Source organism: Mesoplodon densirostris, chromosome 17, assembly GCF_025265405.1.
Source record: "Mesoplodon densirostris isolate mMesDen1 chromosome 17, mMesDen1 primary haplotype, whole genome shotgun sequence".
Classification (NCBI taxonomy): Eukaryota; Metazoa; Chordata; class Mammalia; order Artiodactyla; family Ziphiidae; genus Mesoplodon; species Mesoplodon densirostris.
In genome coordinates this window covers 295,274-311,719 of record NC_082677.1, presented here as the reverse complement: position 1 = coordinate 311,719, position 16,446 = coordinate 295,274, and the positions used below count along the sequence as shown (strand labels likewise).

Sequence of the window (16,446 nt, the reverse complement as noted above, 5' to 3'; positions counted from 1 at the left end):
GAAAGGAGAGTCTGTCTTCACAATGAACTAGACTCCTTGTCTGAAAGACCCATGTAAATGACACATGTCAGTATTCACACTCACTCTTTAATGCCTTGGGCTCTTTTCGGCCTTTTTCTTCCTTGTCCAAATCATGCTTTTTCGGGTATTTTTCTTTGGTTTCATTTTTTTTGGTCTCTTTCTCCTGAAAAAGACACATGTAAGACCCAGAACAAGATCAGACAGTGCCGACACCGGTTCTGGAACCTGGAAAGCAGGTTCCTGGCATCAGGCCCCCTTCTGCGCACTGTGCACGTGACCCCGGATGACTACATCTGCGCTCACATCACATGCTTCCTCAGTCACGTTTACCCCTCAACCCTGACAATTTACAAAATATCATATTCAACACCCAACACCAAGTTTCCTCACTCTCTTTGAAGAATTTTTTATTATTAAAACTAAAACATGTAAAATTATTTTTATAATAGTGAGATAAGCTCTATTAAATATATCTTTGCAAGAATTTAAAGACTCAGAAGGTTAGCGCACTCTGTGCTATTATTTAAGGAAAAAGTGGTATATTCTTTTTTTTGGCTGCGCCGCGTGGCATGTGGGATCTTAGTTCTTCAACCAGGAATCGAACCCACGCCCCCTGCACTGGAAGAGCGGAGTCTTAATCACTGGACCGCCAGGGAAGTCCCACAAGTGGTATAGTCTTGAGAGAACAGGGGGAACATACAAGTAGGATGTGAAAAGCTAATAAAATAAGCTGAGGAAGCTACAAGCTTTACTTCACAATGCTACATAGTAGCTGAGTACCTCTAAAAACCCCTGACTTTTGTTCACAAATTAGACCCCAGTTTTCTAGTTGTGGTCAGTCCAAAAGAAAGCAAGTCTAGAGACTGCTGAGGCGGTTCAAAAGCTGGACGATCAGCATTTATAACTGCCTCTCACTAGTCAGGCTTGCAGGGGAGCAGGATTTCCCTCCCCAAATCTGTCTCTTGGGCGGATTACTTCTTTTAAGCTGGTTATTTTCAAAGAAACAGCAGGCATGGGGAAAACTCTGAAAACCAAGTAGGAGCTGCCCTCTGGTGAGAAACATTTGCATCTGTAAGGGAAATCTCCATTTGTAAGGGTGTCTCCCAAGCCTCCAGAGACATCAGTGGAGGAGCAAGGACTTCCATCTGTGTGACGGCCCCGCCCTTGTCTACTGTGCTTTGCCTGGTCGCTGCCCCTCTAACTGCTTCCCCATCCTCAACATCCTCTTTGGTCTTTGGCTGAGGACGGTACATGAGGTGAGGGCTTCGTCCGTTTTGGCGAGTTACTCCGTTTTCCTGGGTCTCTTCCATGTGTACGTGTTATTAAACTTCTGTTTGATCTTCCCCCTGTTCATCTGTCTCATGTCTATTCAATTCTAGACCAGCCAGACAAACCTAAGAAGGGAGAGGAGAATTTCTTCCTCCTGATACATTATTACTTCCCTAATGGTAGAAAAGCTTCGTACACAAACACTCCTCAGAGATACTACGGGTTCGATTCCAGACCCCTGTAAATAAGGCGAATATTGCACTAAAGTGAGTCACAATTTTTTTTGCCTTCCAGGGCATATAAAAGTTATGTTTTTACTATAGTATTAAGTGTGCAACAGCATTATGTCTAAAAAACCGTACATACCTTAATTAAAAAAAATACTCTACTGCTAAAAAACGCTAGCCATCATCTGAGCTTTCAGCCTTTTTTGCGATAGCAACATCAAAGATCACCAATCACAAACACTGTAACACCTACAGTAATAACCTCCCCAGTGGTCCAGTGGTCAAGACTCCGCACTTCCACTGCAGGGGACCCGGGTTCGACCCCTAGTTGGGGAAGTTCCCCGTATGCCGCGCAGGGTGGCCAAAAAACAAAACAAAAGTTTAAAACACTGCAAAAATGACCAAAATGTGGCACAGAGACACGAGGTGAGCAGATGTTGGGAAAACGGCGCCGATAAACTTGCTCGCCGATAAACTTGCTCGACGCAGAGTCCCCGCAGACCTCCAACCTGTAAAAAAGGCGCTATCTGTGAAGTGCAAGACAACGAGGTTGGTCTGCTGAGGCTCTACCGTCTCCTCTTCGTTATTCATGAAGCTTCTCGACCACTCAAGAGTGCTAGCTTGATCTGAACATCCGTGTGTTGTGTGAGATGCAAGCTACAGCCCTTCAATCAGATCGAGCCATCCCCTCCACCCTGCCCCAGCACTCACCTCCGCACTCACCTCCCCGGGGGAGTCTACGGGCCTGGAGCCTCTCTCCTCCACACTCGGTCTGGAGCTCTTCTGTACTGGGGTGGAGGCAGCCATTGGCTTATCTAACTCAGCGCTACTTCGGCCTTTGTCTGGATTCCTCTGCTTTTTCTGTGTATTTTTCTTCTCTAAGAGGCTCTTGTTTTCCAGCTTTTTGCTCTCTTTAAGTTCCTCTGTCCTTCTCAGTTTCTTTTTTTTCCTCTTTGCTCTGACATCATCCTCATCAGCGCTTATAGTGCCATCCTGCTGTTTATCTGAAACAGTATCTTGAATTGCCTCCGGCTCTGCTTTATCTTTTGCACCTTTAATTGGCTGCTTCTCGTTTCTGTTGTCAGAATGTAAATCTTCACTGTCTTCTTCCTGAAAAGGGGAATCACTAAGGACACTCAATTCGGACTCCACCTGAGATTCAACGCATTTCTCTTTTTTTGTTTTTCTGTTTTCTTTGGAATCTTCTCTTTTTTTACTCTTTAAATCTCTTACTTCACCCTTTTTAACTTTCTTTAACTCCTTTGTTTCTTTTATATCATCTTTTTTGGGCTTTTTGGATTCCTTTAATTCTTCTTTGGCTTCCAAAATTCTTTTCTTTGTCCTTAAATCAAAAACCAAACTTTCAGAGGAGCTCTCCAGGTCAGGTTTGGGTTTATCTTTTAGTTTCCCAGTCTTTGCTTTTTTCTTTTTCAGATCATCTGGGCTTTTCTCTTCTTTTTGCCTGGGTTTTTTCTTTTTCTTCTTTGAAGAAGTGTCTTCTTTGGTCTCACTTTGTTGATCACTATCAGAGTTTGCCTCAAATATGTCATTATTTAAGGGCAGTCTCTATAAAGTATAAAAAAAGATTTAAATACTCATTAACATAGTAATTTAAAAGGTTTTGAACAGTAGTACTAATGAAATCTGGTAGGAATTTTTTTCTCCAAGCAGTTTCTCAACTCCTTAAAATTACTTACGTGAATTAACGTTGTACAATATTACTTATATTTCTGATTTAACAAATAGGTCTTGGTGGTGACGAAAAGGGTCGGTTTAAGGAAACAGATAAACACAGAGGGACAGAAAATGTCAACGCTGCTGTAGGTCCCAACAGTCATATGTACGGTGGGTTGCACATGATTCCAACTTCAGAATTTCCAGAAACACCAAGGAAGTAATTTGTACAGACTTTCCTGGATGCCGAAATAGTGTTACAAACCCAAACGCAAAGATTTTTTTAAGACTTTGGATCCCAGAATATCTTTAAACTTGCTGTTACATTTCACAGTTTACATAAGAAATGAGCAAGACTGCAAAGAAATCTGACTTCCACACTCGACTTGGTTTGTGTAATACAGTAATCTGAAATATCTCCTCTGGAAAATATCTTTTCCTATTCTAAACAAACGAACAAAACCCCTTAAGAATAAAGTCTCTGTATAGATACAAAAACACTATGCAAAGCATTTTCAGTTCCCATTTCCCCAGATTCTCTTCTAAATGACTTGGGGAAGGAAAGGGAGAGAAAAGATAGGCGTATTTTTAGAAGTTAAAAGACCACCACCAAGGTTACTAAGGTAGCAGAATGTGGCATCGGCAAAGCTTTCTGACTCCTCCTACAGCACTTCATAAAGACAGAGCAACTGGAGAGCAAAACAACCCCCCCCAGACGACATCCATAACCCAATTAGGTGGCCAAGTATCCCAAGGAACCCCAAAATATAAGCTGGTAGGGACAAACTACTACCAGCCCTAAGACCTCCGCAGCATGAATATCTCCACAAGAGCGAGCAAAGGCAGCAATGAAAATGGGAGAAACCACTGAGAAGTCTGGCAGGTGACCATGGCGGGAGCAGCTGAAAGGGGAGGAGCCCCTGCCGGTGCAGGGCTGGTCCAGGCCCTGGGGATGCTCCCTGCCAGGATGGCCGGGACAAGGCCCACAGTGAGAAGCTGCGGAGACCAGATTCCAAATAAAGCAGGACAGGGAAATAGAAAGAAAGAAAACAGAAGATTCAGACGTAAGTGGTGGTGGCGGCGGCACACTGAAACCACAGCCAGAAAAGCCCTCACGGAGTCTAAGGCTCGGCTCTCCAACCCTCCGAAAACCAGTAAAGAAGGCTGCCCAGCAGCCATGAAGCTCAACAGATCATCTTGTTCTCCTCCTCTGCCTTCTAAAATTTCAGAAAAAGAAATTTCACATAAATATAAGCAACAGAAATTGATTAGGATAGAATATTTTACTAAACTGTTATAAGAAAAAACAGACTAAGGCAAAAAAAAAAACAAAAACAGACGAAGGAATAGAGTAACTAACCTAAAAAGGACAACAACGTGTCCGAAAGACACGCCCACTTTACAAAGAACCAAGAGGCCCCAGACATAGTCGCTCACTGTAAGCCCACCAAGACCTAATGCCTAACCTCTCCCGTGACTGGAATTTTCGACCGGAATTTTCAACGCTTCAGTCTGGAATTTCCTGGTCAGGACTAGTGAGGTAACTTCCCTAGTAAGACCCCCAGTCTCCCCCTAAGGGAAGGTGACCCGGCCTGAAATCATCCACTATTTTAACCTCCTTATCCCACCTCCTCTGCCAAAAACAACCTTCCCTTTTATACAGCTCCTGGGAGCAAACTTCTCTTTGTTAGACAGGATGCTGCCATGAATTGGCATGAATTTATCCATGAATTGGATAAAGCCAATTAGATCTTCAAATTGCCTCAGTTGAATTTTGGTTTCTACAAAACAGTGAAAATAAAAACTCTGAGGCATCAGGTAAAAAGACTAAGTCATTTATAAGAGAAAGAAACTCAGATTTGTCATTAGAGGGCAGTACTTCAAAGTGGGTATGGAGGGCTCAGAGGGCAGGGACAACAGGTCCTGATTAACAACAAACAAATAAACCTCCTTATCAAACTGATAACCACACAGAAGAAAAAAAGAATTAATCCAAGTAACTTCTGAACAATCAACACCCGAAGTGAATATACTGTAAGGACAAAAAGAACTGCCAACAAATTTGGAATTTTACAGTAGAATGGGCCGAGCAAATCTGCTTTCTAATTAGTGTAGAACTCAGTAAATGAGCGCACATAAGTTGATGAGAACCAGAGTTCTCATAGAAGAAAGGAAGACAGGACCGCAGACGGTGAGAACGACAGGAGGATGAGGTGATGGACCGGAATTACTGTCGCTGTGACCTTGACTTAGAACAAGTACACGTGCATTTTTTCCCTTTATCTCTGTCTAAGGGGCCTGGAAATAATGATATCCCAGTAGCAATAAGTGCATCTTGGTTTCTAAATTCTATTCTCCTCTAAAAAGAATCAGGATTCCCTGAAAATAGGTGATATCAGGGCCAGAGCAGGAAAGTACATGCTACTGGGACACCTTGTGCCAGAGCAAAGACGTGCCCAAAACAGACAGGGATACAGCAAGAGGACACACGAGCTGGCCTAAAGGGCTCTCACAAGCCAATGTGGGACCGTTTTAGCATTAATGTAAACAACAACAGTAATTAAATAAAAAGATTCCATGAGTGTGTACCGGTATTTAAAAAATTTAAGGGGGTGGGAGGAGCTGCTCTTTATAGGCTACAAAATGAAAAATATGGAATAACAGGATTAGAAAAGTCATTATTTGAAGCCACCACAGTAATAACTAATTAAGGCAAGATTCTTCAAAATATTTTATGGAACAGATGAACTTATTTGCAAAGCAGAAATAGAGTTACAGATGTAGAGAACAAACTTATGGTTACCAAGGGGGGAAGTGGGGGGGTGGGATGAATTGGGAGATTGGGATTGACAATATACACACTGTTGATACTATGTACAAAATAAATAACTGAAGAGAACCTACTGTAGAGCAGAGGGAACTCTACTCGGTGCTCTGTGGTGACCTAAATGGGAAGGAAATCTAAAAAAGAGGGGATATATGTATACGTATAGCTGATTCACTTTTTTGCACAGCAGAAACTAACACAACATTGTAAAGCAGCTATACGCCAATACAAATTTTAAAAAAAGAAAAAAAGATTCTTCAAAGTATTTTAAAATCATGGATGAGAGGTTGTTGGGGGACAAGTGATTCTCACCATCTCAAAGATTACTTATAATCAGGTTGCTTACTATCAGGTTACTTATTATCAGATTACTTACTATTTTACAAGGGAAAAAGGTACCTTTAAAAGGGGAGAAAAATGATGCACCTCACTTTATCACATAATTATAATTTAACATCAGCAATGAGATAACTGACACACGGCTCATCTCTCGATGTCACGTACCTTACCTACAGAATACACCGGCCAGAATATTTACACTAAATCTACAAATCATCTAATTCCAATTTTAAAAATACTATTTGTGATTTAACCTTAATTAGCATTCATCTAATTCCAATGTGAAGAAGAACCTTCTATAAAACAACTGGCCTGGAGTCTTAAAAGGGGGGCAAAGGGCTCTGGAGTGCTCGAGACGAGAGGAAACCGAAGACGGGAGACTAAATGCATGCAGGACGGAGAGCGGTGAAGGACACCCCAGGACCTCCAGGAGACCCGCACGGTGTCACCAGGCACCAGCTGTGTAGGGGACAACAGCACTACTGCGGTCACGCTGCTGAGGTGTCACCAGTCCTGATGCAGCAGAGGGTCTGTGCTGCCATGATACACGTGGTCAGGAAGGAACACGGGCAAAGTCTGCAGCTCGCTCAAGGCTCACCGGAAAGCTACCCCTTTGGTTTAAGCAAGTTCTGTAAGAGAGACTTCTCTACCTTCTCAAATTTCCCTCAATCCTGAAGAGTTTACAACTGACTTCCACCTTCTTGAAAACCATTTTCCTAAAGACTAGTGTTGACCTCCTTGTTTCCAAGCAGAATAGCCTGATTTTACTTAAATTTTCTGCATTGGTAAAAGGGAAAAGGGGGCGAAAAGAGGAAGAATAAACGAAGCTTGCTAGGTGCATGACTAATATTACTTCAAAAAATTTTAAACAGGGCTTCCCTGGTGGCGCAGTGGTTGAGAATCCGCCTGCCGATGCAGGGGACATGGGTTCGTGCCCCGGTCCGGGAAGATCCCACATGCCGCGGAGCGGCTGGGCCCGTGAGCCATGGCCGCTGAGCCTGCGCGTCTGGAGCCTGTGCTCCGCAATGGGAGAGGCCACAACAGTGAGAGGCCCGCGTACCGCAAAAAAAAAAAAAAAAAAAATTTTAAACAAGAATTCTAAAACTGAATTATTTTTTCAAAATACTTACAATCAATCAGATTCTTGGTTGGAACACAGTAATAAGAAACACTATCCTGCACACTACACGAACTCCCCACTCTACATTTTCAGCCCTGATCTCCCTCCTTCAACTCAGACCCACGTTGCCAATGCGAGACTGGCCATCTTCACTTGGATGACAAGTAACTAACTAAAATCTCATGTGTTCAAAACTGGAACTGTTCCCCGAATAACACCATGACTTACCTAGGTTCCCAAGCCAGTAACCTGAGACGTCTTTGACACCGCTTCTTCCTTCAGCTCAGTCACCGATCCTATGTGCATCAATTCTCCAACCTCCCCACCTCAATTCAGGCCCTCACCTCTCCCCGCCAGCAGTCTCTCCCCACTCCAGAGTCAGGTCAGGACCACAGGGTCTCAGAATCACCTTCTCAGTGATGTTAGTAATAAAGGCAGAAGGAATGTCAGAATCAGAAAATCACTATTTTCCAACCTGCAATGAAGTAATAGTTCTATGCAACAATCATCAATGGCTCCTAAAACCTACATACGAAATGTGAGTTTTCTAACGGTGGATCAGACTGAAAACACCTAATCTCGACGGTCCTGTTAACCTCACTGGAACGGAGTCAGCTAGACAAGATGGGCCTTCTGATGTGTTATAGCACCACTCATGACCATCCCTGCAAAATAAATAAATAAACCAATAAACTTGAGAGCAATCCTGCTTCTATATCTAGCTACCAGTTCACAAGAACACAGGACAGAGCAACATGTTATAAGCTCTCATGTGCTCATCCAAACCCAGAGTATGGGAAATTCTACAGAAAAACAATGTGGTCTCTTCATCAAGTAAACATGATGGGGAAAAATGGGGGAAGGTTAGAGGAAGAAGCTGTTATAGATTAGAAGCGATTTAGAGATTATCGATGATATACAATATGCAGACCTTTTTCAAATCCCAGTTCAATCAAATCAACAAAGACATGTTTTGTTTTGTTTCTTTGAGACAGCTGGGGGGAACACGTTATTAGATAATAGAAGATATTAAGAAACAAGTGTCAACTGTTTTGGTACGATAATGGCATAGTGGTTATGTTTTCACAATGTCTGTCATTTAATAAAGTTTTGCAGGGTAGAGTGATATGACATCTGGAGTACTAAAGTATTTGCCTTAAAATACTCCAGCAAGTAAAAGGGGAGAGTGGGAGCTGCAGACAGGAAGAATGGCGAAGTCCTGATAGTGACTGGAACTGGGTGATGAATTCTCAAGTCTCACGATATAGCCTTCTGCATTTTTTTTTTTTTTTTTTTTTTTTTGCGGTACGCGGGCCTCTCACTGTTATGGCCTCTCCCGCTGCGGAGCACGGGCTCCGGACGCGCAGGCTCAGCGTCCATGGCCCACAGGCCTAGCCGCTCCACGGCATGTGGGATCTTCCCGGACCGGGGCACGAACCCGTGTCCCCCGCATCGGCAGGTGGACTCTCAACCACTGTGCCACCAGGGAAGCCCGCCTTCTGCATTTTTATATGTCCAAATTTTCCTAATAAAATTTTTCAAAAAAGTAAGTTCCTAAAACATAAATCTCATCACACGACTTCCCTCGAAACGTCTGCAGGCCCTTCTACTGCCCCAATGGTTGAGTTTAAATCTAAATCCAGGTGCATATACATTTCTTCCCAATTTCTGCCCCAGTGTCACTCCTGCTCCTTTCCAAGTGAAAGCTCTGGCCCTTCTCACCATTACCCCAAAATCTGTGCTTTTGCAAAACTCTGCATCTTTGTACCTGCCTCCCCTCCTAGGACCCTTGAATTTCTCATCTCTTAGGGCTTCGGCCAAATGACGAATCTTCTGTAATGCACCTTGGATGCTTATCCTCTGACTTTCCACAGCGGCCTCACAGCTGCCCGAGATCGTGTCTCACTCCGTGTTTCAGGTTCCGTCCACCTGGCCCTCCCCTTCACGTACTGTGAGCGCCTTGAAGGCAGAGGCGCATCTTATTCTTCTTCCTCCTAATGACTGATATATGAGAACTGGATTTTTGGAATGGATGAACATGAAATAATTAGCAAACAAGAGGCTGGAGTTATCCCTTTCATCAGGTAAAACAACTTAAAAAAGTCTACAATTCCAAAGACTCTCGCCTGTACAAACAGAAAGACCCCCGGGGTCCCCCCACCCCCGAACTCCACAGCTGGGACCCCACAGCGCAAGGGCAGCCTCATCTCGGCGCAGCTACTCGGTGCCTCCCTGTCGTCTCACCTGGTCCTGGCCACCAGCCAGGCTGCTGGCCCCATGTGGTGGCTGCTGGGTCACCTGTCGGCTGCTGCCCAGCACAGCTGATCTACAAGGCCGCATCAGCTTCTGGTGCACAGCGAAGCGACTCAGTTACACCTCCACACTTATGTCCTTTTCCATGATGGTTTATTACGGGTATGCAGACAGTTTCCTGGGCTCTACAGTAGGACCTTGTTGTTTATCCACTCTATAGATAATAGTTTGTATCTGCTAACCCCAAACTCCTAATTTATCCCTCCCCCACCCCCTTTCCCCTTTGGTAACCATCAGTTTGTTTTCTATGTCTGTGAGTCTGTTTCTGTTTCGCAAATAAGTTCATTTGTGTCATATTTTAGGTTCCACATATAAGTGATGTCTTATGGTATTTGTCTGTCTGACTTACTTTGCTTAGTATGATAATCTCTAGGTCCATCCATGCTGCTGCAAACGGCATTATTTCATTCTTTTTTGATGACTAAGTAATATTCCACGGTATATGGGTACCACATCTTCTGTGTCCATTCACCTGTCCATGGACACTTAGGTTGCTTCATGTCTTGGCTATTGTGAATAGAGCTGCTACCTACCCTAATTCCTCAGTCAGCTGGGAAGAGCTCCAACGCTGGCTCCTTAGCACATAACTTTGAAACAAGACTTTTCCTCTGGTCATTAGACTACTCCCAAGATAGTTACAACCTGTATGTTTTAAATAAATGGGTTGATGCAAATAAATAATATAGCACTTTGGCTTTAGGCTTCAAAATACTCTGTGTGAAAGTATTATTTAGCATGTATCAAATGAATCAGTAGGTTAGTTGCACCAGGGTAATCCAGCCCTGGAGTAACTGGCCAGATTCAGTGAAGTCAGGACATAAAAAATAGCTACCATGTGATGAACAGTTGTTTGCCATCAAACAACAGGTATTAGATGATACAAAGGAATTAGTGTTAACTTTTAAAATAACTAAAAAATAGTCAAACAAAATTAAAACCACACATATCACAAGTCAGAGCACTTTCAGTATACTAGTAATCTGTCTTCTTACTCATTTTAATAGTTTCACACATAAAATAAACATATTATTTATTATCCAAATTAGGACAACTCTGAAAATGAACAGGACTCTGATCACAACCACACCAAGTCAACAGGCTTCTAAGCTGGGCTGACCCGAGCAGGTCAGGGCAGTCACCCTACTCCACCTGGTCAACGCCCAGTCTACAGGAATGGTAATCAATGCTGTACATGAGGTGTGATGACAAAACAACTGAACAAGGCACACACACCCCAGCATCACTCCCTCTACCCAACCACCTCTGGAAACCATGAGCTTTTCAATAGTGCAACCACTGCTCAAATAACTTTTGGAAGTTCACCCCTGCACTTTTAGAACCATCACCACACTTTTCTTGGGTACGAAGAGGAGGCGTTACTAGAAATTTTCCTGCATGACATATAGGTCCTTATGAGGACAATTCCAAAATAAATAATTTAAAACCATTTTGGGCCATGGAACTATTGGAATAAATGTTTACTTCATAAAACGTACACTCAAAAATAAAGCTTATTTGGGTGCACAAATTCTAATTCATTTTACATTAAAAGAGTACATATATTTATTATTTTATAGGCAGTATTTCAAAAAGCAAAAAAAAAAGCTATCCTCAAATTTTAAAATAAAGGCAAAACTATCTCCTAGCTGAGTAGCAGGGACACAAATGATTATTAAAAAACACAGTTGTTGGGCCTCCCTGGTGGCGCAGTGGTCGGGAGTCCGCCTGCCGATGCGGGGGATACGGGTTCGTGCCCCGGTCTGGGAGGATCCCATGTGCCGCGGAGTGGCTGGGCCCGTGAGTCATGGCCGCTGGGCCTGCGCATCCGGAGCCTGTGCTCCGCAGCGGGAGAGGCCACGGCAGTGGGAGGCCCGCATACCACAAAAAAAAAAAAAAAAAAAAAAAAAACACAGTTGTGGGCTTCCCTGGTGGCGCAGTGGTTGAGAGTCCGCCTGCCGATGCAGGGGACATGGGTTCGTGCCCCGGTCCGGGAAGATCCCACATGCTGTGGAGCGGCTAGGCCCGTGAGCCATGCTGCTGAGCCTGCGCGTCTGGAGCCTGTGCTCCGCAACGGGAGAGGCCACAGCAGTGAGAGGCCCGCATACCGCAAAACAAAAAACAAAAAAAAACACAGTTGTTTGCTGGTTAGAATATGTATTGATAAAAAATTATTTTAAAAGAAAGGCAGGGGCTTCCCTGGTGGCGCAGTGGTTAAGAATCCACCTTCCAGTGCAGGGGACACGGGTTTGAGCCCTGGTCTGGGAAGAACCCATATGCCACAGAGCAACTAAGCCACAACTACTGAGCCTGCACTCTAGAGCCCATGTTCTGCAATAAGAGAAGACACCACAATGAGAAGCCCATGCACCACAACGAAGAGTAGCCTCCGCTCACCACAACTACAGAAAGTCTGCAAGCAGCAACAAAGACCCAACACAGCCAAAAATAAAGTAAAATAAATAAATTTAAAAAAAAAGAAAGGCAGAAGGCAAAATCCTTTTATATGGTACTACTCTTAAAAGTAAGATCATACATGGACAACTTGTAAGGCCCCTCAAGAGCAAAAGATAGATATGATCTATCTTCATAAAACTGTGACCATTTAAGGGTCTGGCCCATTTAAGACGCTCTGTATTTACTTGGGGAAGAAAAAAAAAGAGCTATCCCTAATAAAAGAACCAAAAATGTAAAAACAGTAAAATGTTGCCATGACAGGCCAGTAGAGGTTCTTCTGTGTCATGTAACATCAATCATCAAAGCTCAAGCAGACCAGCAGCTGCCTTGTCTGTAGATTTTCAGTCCACTAAAAATGAAGGTCTGGAGTGTCTCACACAAATGAATGTTAAACAGCACCTCATTTTTTCTTTTTAGCTTCAAATACCGGATGGTCAGCAAAAAGGTAAAAAGGTATCCGAATGCTAAATGACAAAAAGTATTTTAGTGAACAAATACCATTTCTGCATCATGTATATTTTCTGGTGAAGAGTATCAACAATCACTTTTTGGGGTATTTTAGAAACCATTTCTAACTTCTGTGATGCTTACTAAGTCCTAAGGAAGCAGTGCTCCCAGATTTAAGGAGATAAACTGATGAATCAAATAGTCTTAAATACTGCTGTAGTAAAACCTCTCCACAAGACAAAGATTTTGGTGACTGGGAAATATCACAGTTTTCATAGGTAGCAAGTGTTTGTTTCTTGCATGAACAGAATGATGACGAGATGAATGAAGCATTTTCTCCTACTGGCTCTCTACTTCTATACCTACAGTGAAAGAATCGCAAGAACTTATGAACAGCAAAACTATTCTGCTAAAGTGGGAAAAGGTCAGCGACCAGTGCATTTTTGCCATATGCCTGTCCACTGACACTACTCAATGATTAGGTCAAAAAGTCATAGCAATATAAATACTGGAATACTTTATAAAAGACAGAATTCAGGAGAAAGTTCACCTGACGTAAGATATAGAGGTTTCAGTCTTATAAAAAAGTCAAAATGTTATTAGTGCCTAGAATTTTAAGTTACTTACAAAATAGTAAGGATAGCTTAGAAAAAGACACTTCCAAGTGGAAAAGTGTCTTCCTAAAACTAGGACAAGGATTAAGAATAAGTCTCAGGGACTTCCCTGGTGGTCTAGTGGTTGAGAATCCGCCTTCCAATGCAGGGGAAGTGGGTTCGATCCCTGATCGGTGAACTAAGATCCCACAGGCCACAGGACAACTAAGCCCACTCGCCGCAACTATTGAGCCTGTGCGCCACAACTAGAGAGAAGCCCCTGCGCCACAACGAAAGGTCCTGCATGCCACAATGAAGATCCAGTGAGCTGCAACTAAGACCAGACACAGCCAAATAAATAAAAAAATTAAAAAAAAAAAGAATAAGCCTCAAACAGACCAGTCGATCAGGAATCATTCTCATTCAGACTGTCATCAATAATTTTAAATCAAGAGAGTTGCAAGTTGGGTTTAACCTGAGCCTTGGTAAAGTGAAAGGGCCAATAAAGCCAGTATTCTATAAGTCAAGACTTCTTGGGAGAAGTTTCAGCAAACTTATCTCACTAATAAAAGCAGGAAAGTTAGAAATAAATTTAAGAAGATTTCAATCAAAATGTCTAAATTTTGAGAGTAATATGAACCAATCACTTAGTAAGACAGGTGCATTTCTGTTTGTATAGTGTTTTTAGTGAAAGAAACAGGGAAGGAGGGAGTAGGCACCCATTCTAGAAAAGTGAAGTATAACTGTAGCAAAAAACTAAAGAAAACATTCTCTAATCTGAACTCATCTTGTAAAGGATTTCCTTTACAAAAATTTTAAAAGTACTGAAGGTTTTGCTTAGTAATTTAAAAACTGTATTTATTAAAGACCCTGCCACTACAGCATACAATTAAAAAACTGGTAATTCCACTCCTCTAAATGGATTTCAAACTACAGCCCAAACCAAAAGAAAACCTACCATAGTGGTTAAGAGTGTGGCTGCCTGTCTCTGTCACTACTAACGGGTGAATCTGGGCTGGCACTGAACTTACCTAAGCCTCCGTTTTCTCATCTTAATCCATGAAAGTGCTGGCCCAGCATTTGGCACAGACAGAGGACACATGCTGGGTGAGCAGAAGCTGCCTCTATCACCGCTATTATTGTTAACAACTGCTACAAACAGTCAAGTCCCAATACTGTTTTTGTCATTTAAAAAATAGTAAATATGTAGTTGAAACTCAAACTGTAGGGAAAGAAGGGATCAATATTCAGCCCTTAAAAAATAACTTCAACAACGAAGACTCTTTACCGTGAGCAATTTTCACTATATAGTTCTAAGTTCAAGAACCTCTGTCAGTATTCTAAAAAAATGATAATTCTTTCTAATGAAAAAGAAAACTAAAAGCAAAAGCAGTAAGTTGAATTAGAGTCAGTTCAATTTATAAATAGAAGCTATAAATGAAACTTACAAAGAAAAGTAAAACGGGAAATTCTTAGAAGATTCATAAATAAAGCCAATTCAATAATGTGTGGAATATGAGAATCAAGGATAAAACAATGGACAAATCCAGAGAAGGAAACTCTTAAACCAAGTTTGTGCATTAGTTTTAATGTTATCCCACTTTAGACCACGATCAAGTCTTTTTTCAAACTGCTGATGATAGAAGTTTAACTCATCTGAGCTCCTCTGAATTCTTCATCCTTCCTTACCACCAACAAGAGCTACTAAAAAACCATAAAGTGGTTAAAAATTGAAGTGGAAATAGAAAAGAAAAAACAAAAGACCCGGAGATAATCAGACCTGTGAATAATCTGAAATGGATTAAAATTTATAGCTTTATAAAGTGATCTAAGAATTGTTTGAATTAGCAGAAAAGTCAGACTTAGAAATATGTTAATAATGCTGATTAAATATAAGAGTTGTGTGCTGCACCTGTAATAGTAACATAAATTTTCCTCAGGTATACAAAAACATGATGAATAGCATAAAAAATATTCCTCAGGTATACAAAAACAGGATGCTCACATCATGCACGAACAAGTAAAGTTTCAACACATCTCTTTTCTCCCCACTATCATCTTACTCTTAACTTAAAGGAAAATAACAACATGTCCAAACTATACCTGTTTCTCACCTGCAATCACAGCTTGGCTACAGAAAAAAGAGCCTGGCAAAAATCAATGAAAGGGGCCTCCCTGGTGGCGCAGTGGTTGAGAGTCCGCCTGCCGATGCAGGGGATACGGGTTCATGCCCCGGTCTGGGAGGATCCCATATGCCGCGGGGCGGCTGGGCCTGTGAGCCATGGCCGCTGGGCATGCGCGTCCGGAGCCTGTGCTCCGCAACGGGAGAGGCCACAACAGTGAGAGGCCCACATACCGCAAAAAAAAAAAAAAAAAAAAAATCAATGAAAGCATTCTATGAGAATCAATTGGCTATATAGAACTTACAATACGAATGTTGTATATTTTATTATTATTTGTAAATTCCTTACTATACATTCTGTATATTATTAAAATTTATAATAAACTTATTATACTAAAAAAAAACACTATGAGATAAAATATAATACCTGGACATCTTTCTTCACTGGTTTAGCTTTGTTATCCGCAACTTTCTTCCTAAATTCAAGAAGAACTTCTTTACAGTCCTCAAGGTGAACCTCAGGCTCCCAGGTATCATCATCTGATGTGTATCCTTTCCATCGAACTTTATAAACGATCTTGCCCTGTTATATAAATTAAAAACAGGCAAATAAAGGATATTAGACTTGATTATAGTTCCAAAGCCATACAGTTGCTGAGAATACATGAACCAACTTGAAATGGAGATTAAAATCATGATAAAGACTGTTCATCTCCTGAGATCATTTGTGAATTCCTTAAAATACATAAAGAAAGTCCATCCGATCTAAGTACAGCTGTAGTTTCTCCCTCTGAGGGCAACTGCTTACTATAGTGGAATAATAAAACATCAGTCATATTTTAATGTCCCCTCCTACTGTGAATCAGCCTAAAAGCCTCTCTTAAAATGTTCTCTGCAAGACATGAGAAGCTGGTAATTGTAACAGTTTCTGGGGAGAAGGAAGGAAGGAGAGTCAATCTTCAATCTATTTTGCATGTATTACATTTCACTTAATAACTAATTTTTAAATTAAATAACCACAATAAAACAAATGTAAAAAA

General features: G+C 41.8%; 1 protein-coding gene across 4 annotated transcripts in view; it reads right to left on the bottom strand.

The window, feature by feature from the left end:
- Positions 1-16,446, bottom strand: part of MPHOSPH8 (M-phase phosphoprotein 8) — a 58,845-nt gene that overhangs the window by 23,404 nt on the left and 18,995 nt on the right. For 2 of the 4 annotated variants that reach the window (XM_060080044.1, XM_060080041.1), the window contains exons 2-4: positions 15,834-15,989; positions 2,229-3,083; positions 85-184 (exon numbers count right to left, since the gene is read on the bottom strand). In XM_060080044.1, the coding sequence (XP_059936027.1) occupies positions 85-184; positions 2,229-3,083; positions 15,834-15,989 (1,111 nt within the window). The remainder of the gene's footprint in view (positions 1-84; positions 185-2,228; positions 3,084-15,833; positions 15,990-16,446) is intronic. The other 2 variants (XM_060080045.1, XM_060080042.1) reach the window with 1 other exon arrangement.